At 50.2% G+C, this 13,397-nt stretch overlaps 2 protein-coding genes across 5 annotated transcripts in view; one reads left to right on the forward strand and one right to left on the reverse strand.

The window, feature by feature from the left end:
* The window catches only part of RAB39A (RAB39A, member RAS oncogene family), a 73,409-nt gene extending 70,405 nt beyond the window's left edge, over positions 1-3,004 (reverse strand). For 3 of the 4 annotated variants that reach the window (XR_006385575.1, XR_006385574.1, XR_006385576.1), the window contains exon 1: positions 2,905-3,004. The gene's annotated coding sequence lies outside the window, so the exon portion shown is untranslated. The other variant, XR_006385577.1, reaches the window with a different exon arrangement.
* Positions 3,005-3,697: 693 nt separating this feature from the next.
* SLC35F2 (solute carrier family 35 member F2) overlaps positions 3,698-13,397 on the forward strand; it is a 49,193-nt gene continuing 39,493 nt past the window's right edge. The window contains exon 1 of the mRNA XM_044257720.1: positions 3,698-3,829. Coding sequence (XP_044113655.1) covers positions 3,720-3,829 — 110 coding nt within the window. The 5' untranslated portion in view covers positions 3,698-3,719. The remainder of the gene's footprint in view (positions 3,830-13,397) is intronic.

Consider the following 13,397-nt stretch of genomic DNA (forward strand, 5'->3'; position numbering starts at 1 on the left):
GAAGCAAAGGTAAATACACGCATATAGATGTGTACAGGATATATAAAGATACTTACTTAGTTGGTGGCGTTTACTAAAACAGAATCATGTTATACAACTACTCTGCAAGTCTGTAACTTGCTTCTTTCACCCAACAGTGTATCCTATCTCTACAAGTTAGTGTAGCTGCTTGTTTCCTCCGGCTGCTGTAACAAATCATTACCAGTCTAGGAGCTTCAAAAAGCAAAAGTTATTCTCTTACGGTTCTGGAGGTCAGAAGTTTGAAAGCAGTTTTATTGGGCTATACATGAGGCTTCAGTGGGCAGTGCTACTTCCTCCTTGAGGCTCCGAGCTTCTCATGGCTGTTGACTCCTTGGCTTTGAAAATGTGGTATATTTTCAAGGTGTATCCCCCAATCTCTGCTTCTCTCAGTGTCACTTTCTCTCCCGCTGTAAATCTCTATGGGATTTTCTCCCGTCACGACATGTGTGACTACGTTAAAGCCCACCAGATAAATCAGGATAATTTCCTCATCTCAAGATCTATCATTTAATCACATCTGCAAATCTCTTCCACTGTACTGTAGAGGCAGCTTTTAGGCAACAGGCTTGTTTGTGCAATGGAATGGAGAAAGGGCCCTTAGGCGGCTGAATGCACACAAGCCCATCTGAAAACATCTGTAAGCCCTAACTGACCCATGGCTTATTGACACCTGGACACAGTAACCAAAAAAAGAAAATTCTGTAAGTTCCATTCCCATACCTCCTCACCTTCCTCCTTTAAATACAGACCCACCCACTGGCTCCCAGCAGTGTCTCCTTTGCTGTCTGACCTGTCATACGCTTCCTATCAGCTCCCTTGCTATGAATTCCAGAAACTTCTACCTTCTTTGTTTTGCCTCAGGTGAATCTTTTCACCGCAGGTACCGCGGGCCTCCTCCCTACATTTGGGGACCCCATCCGATTGGGAGAGACACCGCATATTTTAAAGGAATATTCTCATGTTCTAGAGATTAGGAACTGAATATTTTTTGGGGGGGTATTATTCAGCCTGCCCCAACATCTAAATCTACCTTTTCATCTCATATTTAGAACACACACTCTAATATAATAGAGACTATATCATACAAGCTGGAGGTTTTTTTTTTTTTTTTTTAAGTGTGGGCTTTTTTTTTTTTTCTTGTCTGTATCCCTTAACTTCTCTCAGGTTACTTGTGTTGACATGTGTCCCATACTTTTCTCCATGCTCACGTACCTATAGACATATTATTGTCAAATAAAAAACAAATCTAGGGTGCCTGGCTGCCTAGATTGGTGGACATGAGACTCTTGATCTGAGGGTTGTGAGTTCAAGCCCCATGTGGGGTGGGGAGATAACTTAAGTAAAATCTTTTTAAAAATCTGATTTAGGTAAGAAGAGACTATTGGAAAGAATTATTGGGAGGAGGAAGGGGAGGACTGGTGCAAAAGGGGAATAGGAACTCTTCCCTCCCGAGGAAAGAGTGGAATGGGAGGCTGGCTTGATTGAATTGTAGATCAGAGAACGTTTTACCTCTTTTTTTTTTTTTTTTAAAGATTTTATTTATTTATTTGACAGAAATCACAAGTAGACTGAGAGGCAGGCAGAGAGAGAGAGAGAGGGAAGCAGGCTCCCTGCCGAGCAGAGAGCCCGATGCGGGACTCGATCCCAGGACCCTGAGATCATGACCTGAGCCGAAGGCAGCAGCTTAACCCACTGAGCCACCCAGGCGCCCCTTTATTTTTTTTTTTAATTTTTTTTTTAAGATTCCATTTATTTATTCGAGAGAGAGACACAGCAGCGAGAAAGGGAACACAAGCAGGGGAGTGGGAGAGGGAGAAGCAGGCCTCCTGTGGAGCAGGAAGCTTGGTGTGGGGCTCAATCCCAGGCCCCTGGGCCTGAGACTAATTTACTTTGAGGGGACCAAGTTCTCAAGAGGGACCCATTAAGGATGGTTACAAGCTGGCTCAGGCTGAGGTGGGTGAAAGTTCCCAGGCCTGGAGGAAGAAGAGGAATTTAGTCAGTTGAGTTAACAAGTATTTTGTTCTGAATGGTCAGTGGGGAAAAGTGGTTTAGCCATCATTTATGCGGCAGAGGACTGGAGCTTGGAGGGTGTCTGTCTGGCTTTGTCCTAGGGAAAAAGAACAACTCTGGGTCTTTATCTGAGTCACACGGGAAGCCTGTTTCTTTGCAGCTTGCCTCTTCTAAGAATACTAAAGTAGGGGGGAATTCCTTTCTTTCTTTCTGAGAAAGCAAGGGGGTGGGGCAGGCAGTGGGAGAGAGAGAATCTTAGGTAGAAACAGGAGCCCAGCAGGGGAGCCCAGTGGGGGGAGCCCCTTCTGGGGTTCTATCTCAGGACCCTGAGATCATGACCTGAGCCTAGATCAAGGGTGGGATGCTTAACCGACTGAGCCACCCGGGTGGTTCCTAACCACTACTGCCTTCCAGAAGCACAGGGCTCAGGTAAAATTCAACACTGTCAATATATAAGATATAATGGGCAGTTTGGTTTAGAAAAATGAGATTACATTAAACATACTTCTCTATATCTTACTTTTTTTACTCAAAAAGAGCTAGGGAAAATCCTCCCAAGTCTTGGCACAGCTCTTTTCCTTGCGATGCTGTTGTACCGTTAATACTCCGTGGTCCCTCTCTTGGATGACCTTGTTCTCCAACAATTAAAAAATAATAATTTCATTTAAACTTTGGGGGTTCCTGTAGCTGCTGAACTTGGGGTCCCTAAAGCTTCATTCCATTCTTCAAAATCTATTTTCTTTCTTAGAACCTTCTCACGGAACTGCCAACTCGTTTGAATTTACCTTTATTTTGCTCCTTCTTCACACCCCTCCTCGGTCCTCCGCCCTGGCCCGGGGAGGGAGGTGGTTAGGTAGAGAAAGGGTCCCATACCTTCTCCCTGGTCTTCTGGGTCCTTCTGTGGGTGACGATCGGGAACTTTTCCACCGCAGGTGCTCGTCGCTCCTCCGCCCGCAGAGGCATCGCAAGGCGTGGCCGGGCGCCGGGGGCCCTGGGTGCGCGCCCGCGCGGGGCGGCGAGCGCGGCGCGGGCACCTGCCGGCCGAGCCTGCACCCCGAGGGCCGCGCCGCGCACACCCTCACGAGCGAGGCACCCCACGAAGGCGTGTCGCAAAAATCCCTGTGGGAGTTTACGCAGGTTTTGCACTGAAAAGAAGAGCCCCCAACGGAGCGTTTGAGTCCTTTTAGATGGAAGTGTCTTTTGTCAAAGAGAGGGAGGGCGGCGGGCGGGGGAGGCGTCAGCCCGCCGGGGAGGAGTCAGCGGCCCTTCCCGGTTAGCAAAGTTCGGGCGGTTGCAAAGTCACGGCTCCTTAGGTCGGGGCACGCGGCGTAGCCTCGCCTCACCTCGTGAGCCGCTTCTGAACAGGGACCCATAAAACCCCGAAACGCATGTGGGGTGTCACGCATCCCCGAGGCGCCAGTGCCCGGGCGGGGGAGCGCAGCGCCCGGTGTCCTCCGGCGCCCCGGGAGGGGCCAGGCTGTAGTCCGCGGCTGTCTGGTCCCGCCCCGGAGGCCTGAGGAGGGTGAGGGCTGGGCGGCCGCCGAGGCCCGAGGAGGGAGGCACGCGAGCGAGCAAGCGGGCGCGGGCGCGCGGGCACGGGGCCGGGTCCCGCCGGCCGCCCAGGCGCCGCCCCCCGCCCCAGTCCTCCCCGCCCCGGCACGTCGGGGGGTTCCGGGCGCCGAGCCTGCATGGAGGCGGCCTCGTCGGCGGGACCCGGCGTCCCGCAGCCGTACGCGCCGGGAGCGGCGGGCGCGCTGGGGAGCCTGCTGCGCGGGCTCAAAGGCCAGCTCTTCACCTGGTGAGTGCGGGGGCGGCCGGCCGGGAAGGCGGGGGGCGGCCGCGCGGACTCCCGGGCCGGGTCTGGCGGCTCAGCACGTGCGGCGGGGACGTGGCGGCTCACCTGGCTTTGTGAGGCGCCGCGCGCTCTCCCGCCGCGGCGCCCTCTTGGAAATCGTGGGAATGTGTTCCAGACGATTCGGCGGACGTCGGCCGTGTCGGCGCGGTCAGGTGGGTCCTCGGCGGCACCCCCGGCCCCCTTCTCCGCCTCGTCGCCGGCGACCGGGAGGGGACGAGCTCCCCGGGGATGCCCGGCAGGTGGGGGAGCCCGCGCCCGGCTTCCTGCCGCTGCCAGGCCGGTCCGGCAGGGCCGCGGTCCTCCACGGAGCGGTGAGTTCACCCGAAATGAGGAATCTGGGTGAAGTTTTGTGGTCCCGCCCCGAGCTCGTCCGGAGCCTGCCTCCTCCCTGGCCCGGGGCGAGGTGACACAGCCCCCTCCGGGCCCGGGGGTGCCGGGAACAGCGAAGTGCTTCAGGGATTGGCGGCGACCCTGCTCCGGGAAAGCCTTTCTGTGGTCGCCGCGGGGCTTGCCTCCTGCAGACGCAGAGGACTTAGGACCTCAGTCACCAAAGCCTTGGGTATGGCGCAGCCTGTGCTTGGCCTGTTCATGTGGACACCATCAGGTGGTTTTGCCTATTTCGTAGGTGACACTGTCGTTACAGCCACTCTGGGGAAGAAACAAGCAAAGCTGGGCATTTTGCCCAAGATTTTGAGATGACCCGTAAAGGGTGGTGCCCTCCAGCGCCCGTCAAGACTGTTATTTAACTACTTCTGCCCACCTGGCCCCCTCATGAAACAGGCACCCCCCCCCCCCCCCCGGGCCCAGATTAACAAAGCAAATATCCCATTAAAGATTGTGAAAACTCATTTTCAAAATCAGGTCAGGAATGGTGTGCACATTTTTGTTGCACAGATAAGAATAGTGGGAAATACATGAGTGTGCTTACAGGGCCAAGTCGGTCAAAATCGCCTGCGTCCTCCAGCTGTGTATGTCCTGATAAATGCCCACAGGTTCTCGGCTGGGAGGCAGCGACGGGTTTCATGGCTAAGGGCCCAGATTCTGGTCTCAGCTCCTGTTTGTGCCACTTATGAGCTGGGTGACCTTGGGCAAGTCACTTAACTTCTCTGTGCCCCGTTTTCTTACTTGTAAACTGGAGAAGATAATAGTTTGTGCCTTGTAGGGGAAATTGTGAACTGAGGTGGCTGACTACACCGCCTGGCTCATGGTACTGCTCTGTGGAGTTTGGTGGTCGCCTGCCATCAGCCCTCCGTTCCTGGGTGTTGTTTCAGGAGGTGCCAGAGGCCCTAAGGTTGGGCAAACAGTGTGGCAGACGGCAGCGTAGCAAGACAGAAGAACAAGGGTTAGCAGTGATTACTATTTTTCTCCTAATGTTCTCATCTTTTCAAAATCCTGGTATCTAATACCTTCCTAAATAGGAGATTTCTTCTGTCTCTGAACACACTTTTTTGTACCTCCTTTGTGCATTGTTATTTTCTTACTCATGTGATAGCTGTTTGTGGCCATTTTACATTTCTAATGGATGGAGTCCTTCACAGCAGGAATGAAGACTTTTTCCTTTTTCTGTCTCCAACAACCCTTAGCACATAAATGCATGAATGAATGAGGGATGACAAGGGTCTTGAGGCTTCCTTTACCTTCTGCCACACTCCCTGCGTGCTTCTTTTCATTGGTCTTTATTCTAAGGATGTTTGGCTGGAGCTTTATTTATGTATTTAGTTTTTGTTTGGCAGAGCTCTTTTAAAATTTTGTTATTTTTCTTTTTTTTTTAAAGCCTCTTAACATTTATTTTCTTAATTTTGTTATTATTTTTTTAATTTTAGAGATAGAGACAAAGTGTGAACAGGGGAAGGGGCAGAGAGAGAGAATATCCAAGCAGACTCCCTCTGAGCACAGAACCGGACGCCGGGCTTGATCTCATGACCCATGAGATCAGGACTTGAGCTGAAATCAAGAGTTGGCTGGATTACCGACTGAGCCACCCCGGTGCCTGGTTGGCAGAGCTCTTGTTCACTAAGGTTTTCATTCCTACCTCTGGCAACCGTCCAGACACTCGGATTCTGCTTTGCAGTTTTTCCTTATCTGACCGAGCAGTCAGAAAAATGCACTTTAGCAGATATCCAGTATCCTTTATACTCATTGTTTTAAACTCTTGGTATTAAAACTCACCTCCCAGATTTAAGTTTGAATCGCTGGCTGTAGCCAGAGAGCCATGAGGGAGGCTGATGCGTGGATGTGTTATTACCACATGGGAAGTATGTGGCGGGGTAGTTTGTACACAGAGGGAGAGGCACAAAAAGGGAAAAGAGTAGCCCTTTCAGCAACTGAGTGCTAAATATAGGGGAAACATTTGGGGCCTGTTTTCATTATGAGAAGGATGTATTCTAGGTAACCCCAGCTCCTGATAAACTTGCCTCACTAGTAGATAATTTTTCCCTTTGAATAAGACTGTCAGATCACTCACTCAATAAAGTTTATCGAGGACTCAGTATGCGCCAGGCATTCATGGTAAGAAGCACTGTATGTTTTCGAGACGGCTTCACGTGTAACTTGGGCTTCAGCCATTTGTTGCTATTGTGCAAATGACAATGGCTGTGACCGGAGGCTCTGGGTTTCCTAGGATCCCTGAGATGTATTTAATTGGATGCCATTTAGCAGTTTACGTCCTAACACCTGTACTGTAATCGTATATGAAAAAATGCGTATTTCTTACCATGACTACCGAGTTTGCATCTCTAGCAAGCATCTTCAATGTTTATTTCACGTATTTGTCCTTTCCCCGTTGAAGAAATGGTAAGCCTTTTTAGGTTATATTTTCAGTATTTTATACTGATGAAAAATGAGTTCCCGTTCATTTTAAAGATGCAGTTGCACATAACAAGATCAGAATCCTTTACATTCCACTAACTGTATTTACAGTTGTATTTTGTGTGTTTCTTTCAAGTCTTTTATTTCTAAATTTTGTGAGGATGTGTGATGGTATATACGAAGGGACTTTTGGGTACAGGAATTTATTTTCTCTAAGTGTAATGTTGACTTAGAATTCTAATATTTTTCTTTTTTTAAAGATTTTATTTGAGAGAGAGAGTGTAAACATGAGTGGGGGGAGGGGCAGAGGGAGAAGCCAACTACCCACTGAGCAGGGAGCCTGATGCGGGACTTGAACCCTGGACCCTGAGGTCATGACCTGAGCCACCCAGGTGCCCCAATATTTATTTACTTTAGAGAGACAGAGAGAGAGAGAGAAAGTGCAAGGGAGCAAGGGGTAGGCAGAATGGGGAGAGGGAGACACTCTCAAGTGGACTCCCCACTAATTGGGGCTTGATCTCGCAACCCTGAGATCATGACCTGAGCCAAAATCAAGAGCCACCGAGGCACCTGTAGAATTCTAATATTTTAATTCTTATCAGTTTTTCTACATCTTTTCATTTATTTGTTATCTAAGATGGTAAGCTTTTGAGGGCACAGACTTTACCCTACTCTATTTGTAGCATGATGCAGGACATGGGTTCATTTGTTCTTTCATTTGCTACACCTCGAGCCTCTGTGGTGTTCTAGGTTTTAGACCCCTCTCTGGCCTACAAGAGATGACTAGGGTTTAGTTTGAGAGAGTTCATGATCGTGTCGCATTTAGTAGAGGTGAGCACAAGGTACAGAGGGCACGAAGGAAGGCAGAAATCAAGGTCACCAGGGTGAGGTAGGGTTGGAAAGCGTGGCCGAGAGGGTGATCAGGAATCGGAGGCATTAATAGGAGTTTTCCAGGTGAACTAGGAGAGGAAGAGTGTTTTGCTTAAGGAACTGCAAGTAGCTTGGTGTGAGGGGGGCGTGGGCGTGAGGAGGCAAGGCCACTAGTTGTCGGTCTGTGGACACCTGTGCACTGTGCACACCTGTGACTGTCTGGCAACGGGCCTGGCCCTTGGGCTCCTCCTTTCTGCTCAGTTTCCTCCTTTCAAATGTGAAGGCCCAGGAGTTTTTGAAAGCGTCGTTTAGTGGTGAACTGTAGAGCCTTCATCCGTTGATGGGACAGACATCTCCTGAGGGTTCCTTGTGGGCACAGCAAGGTCTCTGGGTGGCTTGCAGCTCTGCCGAGCGGGACCGTTCCTTAAGGTCACATAAGCAAGGATGTAAGTGGCTTTCTGTGGCTCGTGTAAGTGCAAAACTGAGGAACTCTAGATCCTGCCCGTCTCCAACATATCTCCTCCCTTCCCCCTTGCCTCGGTGAGATTATTTAATTCACATCTGTCTCCTCTACTGACACCAGGAGGGGAGAAGTGCTACTTACTTTTTAGTCACTGTTGTCTACTCTGCTGAGACAGAGTTGCGTGTGCAGGTACACGATGAACACCAGATGATTGAATGAATCCCTAGTTCCCAACAGGAATTTTATTTTTTATCTTTTATTATTTTTTTAAGATTTTACTTATTTATTTGACAGAGAGAGAGAGCGTGAGAGCACGCGTACAAGCAGGAGGAGCAGCAGGCAGAGAGGGAGAAGCAGGGGAGCCTGACCTTGGGCTCAATCCCTGGACCCTGGATCGTGAAGCTGACCTGAGCTGAAGGTAGATGCTTAACCGACTGAGCCACCCAGGTGCCCCCCCATAGGAATTTTATAATCTCTTTTCTTTTCTTTTTTTTTTTAAGATTTTATTTATTTGACAGACGGAGATCACAAGCAGGCAGAGAGGCAGGCAGAGAGAGAGGAGGAAGCAGGCTCCCTGCTGAGCAGAGAGCCCGATGCGGGACTCGATCCCAGGACCCTGAGATCATGACCTGAGCCGAAGGCAGCGGCTTAACCCACTGAGCCACCCAGGTGCCCCCTATAATCTCTTTTCTTTTCTTTTAATATTATTTATTTTAGAGAGAGAGAGAGAGAGAGAGAGAGAGAGAGGGTGAGGGAGGGTGAGTGGGGGGAGGGGCAGAGGGAGAGAATCCTAAGCAGACTCCCTGCTGAGTACAGAGCCCCACGAAGGGCTCCATCTCAGGACCCTGAAATCACAACTGAGCCTAAGTCAAGAGTCAGGTGCTCAGCCCGCCGAGCCACCCAGGTGCCCGCACAGAGCCGTCCATGCTCCCACGGCCCTCCAGGGCTGGCTACCCATGCAGTTTCCAACTCGTAGCCTCCACAAACCACAGGGTGGCCAGCGTGCTCCTGCATGTCTCCTTCTGTGCTGGGGAAGAGCCAGTGGCCAGGCTCAGGTGCGTCCTGCTGGGTGACTAAGGAGGAGAGAGGGGATGAACCCCAGGATGGGGCCTCTGTGGGCACCAGCTTCACTGCTCACTGATCTCACTGCTGCTGTTCTGGGCCCTGCTGGCAGGCTGTTCTAGAACCCTGGCAGCTGCTCTGGAAAGAGGAGGAGGCCGTCTCTCTGGGTTGTGGCCCACAAGCTCTAAGAGCTTGGAGGGAGGGGGTGGGTGGAGGAGTGATTTTTGGCTGGACAGCGTGTACCTTTTTATTAGCTTCTCAGTGCGGCAGGGAGTTGGTAAAGGGGCAGGCGGTCAGTGTCCCCATGCAGCGTGGGACGGAGGTGAGGGTGGATGAGGGTGGACGTCACTTCACTCCAGCGTGCCCTGCCTGGGCCCCTGGCAGGTGTCTGCCCCCGACTGCCGTCCTCTCCCTCCTGCAGAGCAGCTGCACACGCAACCTTTGAGTTACTCCTGCTGATCTCTGCTCCTTTCTTCAAGCTGATGGGGACATGAATGAGATGGTGGCTTTCCAGTGCTTATTCCCACCTTATTCTCTTTCTTTTTAAATTTTTTTTTATCATTAACATGTAATGTATTGTTTGTTGGGGGGAGGGGGCGTGGTAACAGGTAACAGGTGAATGGTCAGGCTCACACAATTCCCAGCACTCCCCGTAACACATGCCCTCCGCAGTGTCCATCTCCATCGCCCCGTCCCTCCCTCCTCCCTCCCCCCAGCAGCCCTCAGTTTGTTTCCTGAGATGGTTTGTCTCCCTCCTCGGTCCCATCTTGTTCATTTTTTTCCCTCCCTACCCCCCACGGCGCCCTACCCTGCTTCTGAAATTCCTCGTATCAGAGAGATCATCTGATAATTGTCCCTTTCTGACTGACTGACTTATTTCGCTTAACATAATACCCTCTAGTTTCATCTACATCGTTGCAAATGACAAGATTTCTTTTTTCTTTTTTTCTTTTTTTTTTTGATGGCTGCTCCATCTTTTTCTTTTCTTAAAAAAGATTTATTTATTTATTTGAGAGACAGAGAGAGCATGGGGAGGGGCCGAGGGGGAGGAAGAGGGACGAGCCCACTCTGCTTAGGGAGACACGGAGCTGCCTGATCTCATGACCCCGAGCCCACCACCCTGGCCCAAACCAAGCCCAACCCACTCTGCCCCCCACATGCCCCAATTCCCCATCCTGACAGCACTTCTGGGCTATTTCCAGGGTCCACCTCCCCCTTTAGTCCCTGCGCTCAGGACTTCAGAGCGGGCCTCTCTCGTCTCTCACGCGGACTCTTGTCCCAGCGGCCATCCCTGCACTTCCTGCCCCAGCGTCTCCGTCACAGGAGCCAGAGTGCTGCCGTATAACACCGGACGCTGTCACCGCTGCCGTCAAGTGAGAATTCACCCATGTCAGGCATCTGACTTCCCTTCATCCACCAGGTCTTAACAACAATCCTGTGCAAATATTTTTAGTCCTGTTGGTGGCAGGTCAGTACCCTGCCCCCAGGCGCAGCTGAGAGGCAGACTCAGGACAGTTTCCTTTGATCTTAAGGACCAGACCTACCTTACTCTTTCAGAAATCCCATCGCATCCTGTTCAGCTTCCTCTGGGGACCTGCACCGCGTTTGCAAACCAGGGTGCTTTTGGGGTTCCCTGGAGACTCCTCAGGGGCTCTTGTGGGGCAGGTTGGGACCTGGTGGGCTCCTGGGCTGGTGTCTGGAACCCATCAGATCTGTTTCTCTGCCTGGTGTGTGGTTAGGTTTTTATGCCGGATGGTTGCAGAAAGGGTTCTGGAGCTAAAAAGTCCGAGAGCAACTGGAGATGGGACAGAGCTCCAGCTGTGGGGTGGGTCCCATCCCCACTTCCCGTGCCGCCTCCTCCTCCTCCTCCTTCCCCTGAACACGATGATTACATTTTTGGTGGTTTTCATTGTGGTAAAATATAAATCAAAAAATTTACCTTTGTAACCACTTTTTTTTTAAAGGTTTTATTTATTTATTTGACAGACAGAGATCACACGTAGGCAGAGAGGCAGGCAGAGAGAGAGAGGAGGAAGCAGGCTCCCCGCGGGGCAGAGAGCCCGATGCGGGGCTCGATCCCAGGACCCTGATACCATGACCTGAGCCGAAGGCAGAGGCTTAACCCACTGAGCCACCCAGGCACCCACTGTAACCATTTTTAAGGGTACAATTCAGTCACATGAAGTACATTCACAGTGTTGTACACCCATCACCACTGTCCACTTCAAGAATTTGTCGCTCGTCCCATACAGAAACCCTGTCCCTGTCGAATGCTCACTCCGCGTCCCCCTCTCTCCTCAGCCGCTGGTAAGCACCGTCCCGCTTCTGTCTGTCTCTATGAACTGACTATTCTCGGTCCCTCATGGAAGTGCCATCACGCAGTATTTGTCCTTTTAGGAGGGCCAACCCTAACATGAACGACAGAGGCCGCCCGTCACTGGCCCCCATGCCTCTCCGGGCTCATCATCCCTCTTCCGGAATGCCAGTCTCTGAGAACAGCAACAAGCCTGTGATTCCCTGCACACACTTCCCACCTGTAGCTTTCTCCATGGAGGGTTGTCTTATCCCCCGTCTTCGGGCTGCATAGAGACCCTGTAGATGGCCCCGAGTCGGGCAGTTTTCTTCCCTCTCTTCACACACGTCTTGGCTTCGGGGCTCTTTGTCCATATCCTTCTGGCCCCGTTCCTCACTCATTACATGGACCGTATCGGGCCATAGGGGTCGTCATCACCAGCCTGGGAGAATGCGTTAAGGCTGGGGATGGCAGTTTGTCTGAAATACCGGTACAGCTGACCTTGTGCCTGGCTTTGACCCGAAGCCGTGGCTCTGGATTTCTAGGAACAATGCTAGCCTGCGTGCGGCGGGACGTGTCGATCAGATGCCCGCGTTAGGGCTGAGGTTCAAGCGGGCCGTTTGCCCTGGACGGTAGCCGCGTCTGGGGAAGAAGTGAGTTGCCTCCCAGGGTAACTGCTTGTGTATGTAAGTTTGGGTAAGTTTATCAAAAAAGCTATAAAACCTTCCTTATAGTATTATTTATTGAGGATCATCAGAGAAAAACGGATCCTTTCACACAGGTGAATTTGCAGGTAACTTAAAACGCACTCTTTTGAGTATTAAAGTTTACTTTAAAATCCAGTTGAGTGGCTTTAGGCATGAAGTGGATGACTCACTTCTGTAAACTAATTCATGATTTTGGGCGGCAGTTCTTCCACATTTTATTGATTTGTATTGGACAGCTTTCGAGGGCATGCCACTATTTTGTGGGTATATTTGCAACTAATCCTGAGATTTTGCCCAGAAAAAACCAAAACATTTTTTAAATCTCTTCGTGGTAGGGGCACCTGAGTGTCTCAGCCGGTCAAGTGTCTGACTCTCGATGTGAGCTCAGGTCATGATCTCAGGGTCGTGAGATTGAACCCCACCTTGGACTCTGTGCTGGGCGTTGAGTTTGCTCACGAGACTCTCTCCCTCTCCCTCTGCCCCTTCCCCTACCTCTCTCCCTCTCTTAAAAAAAAAAAAAAAGAAAGTCTTTATGGCATATTTAATTATTTATTTATTAAGATTTTATTTATTTATTTGACAGATAGAAATCACAAGTAGGCAGAGAGGCAGGCAGAGAGAGAGGAGGAAGCAGGCTCCCTGCCAAGCAGAGAGCCCGATACGGGGCTCGATCCCAGGACCCTGGGATCACGACCTGAGCTGAAGGCAGAGGCTTTAACCCACTGAGCCACCCAGGCGCCCCCTTTATGGCATATTTAAAACAAATGTATGAGACTATTCACCTTTTAGTAACGCGTATTCATAACACCTTTTCTTCACGATTCAGGATCATCCTCGTGAAGTTTAATTATTCTGCTGAGCAGCAGTAATAAGAATATGTTCAGGGGCCAGTGAAGTCAATTATTTGTCTTTTTTTTTTTTTTTCCCACAGTTGTCACATGTGATTTTTTCTGTGTTACTGAACATATCTCCGGAAGTCTGCATTTTTTCTAAATGAGGACTTCTGTGCTGACCCTGTAGAAACCAGATAACCCGATTTCTCAGAATTGCTTGTGGTGAAAGTATTAGTGGGCTGTGAATAAAGATTTAAATAATTTTCATTTTAATAAATTATAGAAACTTTTAGTCCATAGATTTGAGGTCTTTTATTTTTAAATGGTGACAGATGTCTGTGTTAATTAAAGTCATCAGATAAGCGATACAGCACAAAAATTTGGCTTCTTGTGTTAATGAGGCAGAGAGAGAGTCTATGAAAAAATCATAGTTAAGTCCTAAACCACTTTCTAGTCATTTCTTGTAAGATAGCAT

Source organism: Neovison vison, chromosome 7 (assembly GCF_020171115.1).
Source record: "Neovison vison isolate M4711 chromosome 7, ASM_NN_V1, whole genome shotgun sequence".
NCBI classification, from domain to species: domain Eukaryota; kingdom Metazoa; phylum Chordata; class Mammalia; order Carnivora; family Mustelidae; genus Neogale; species Neogale vison.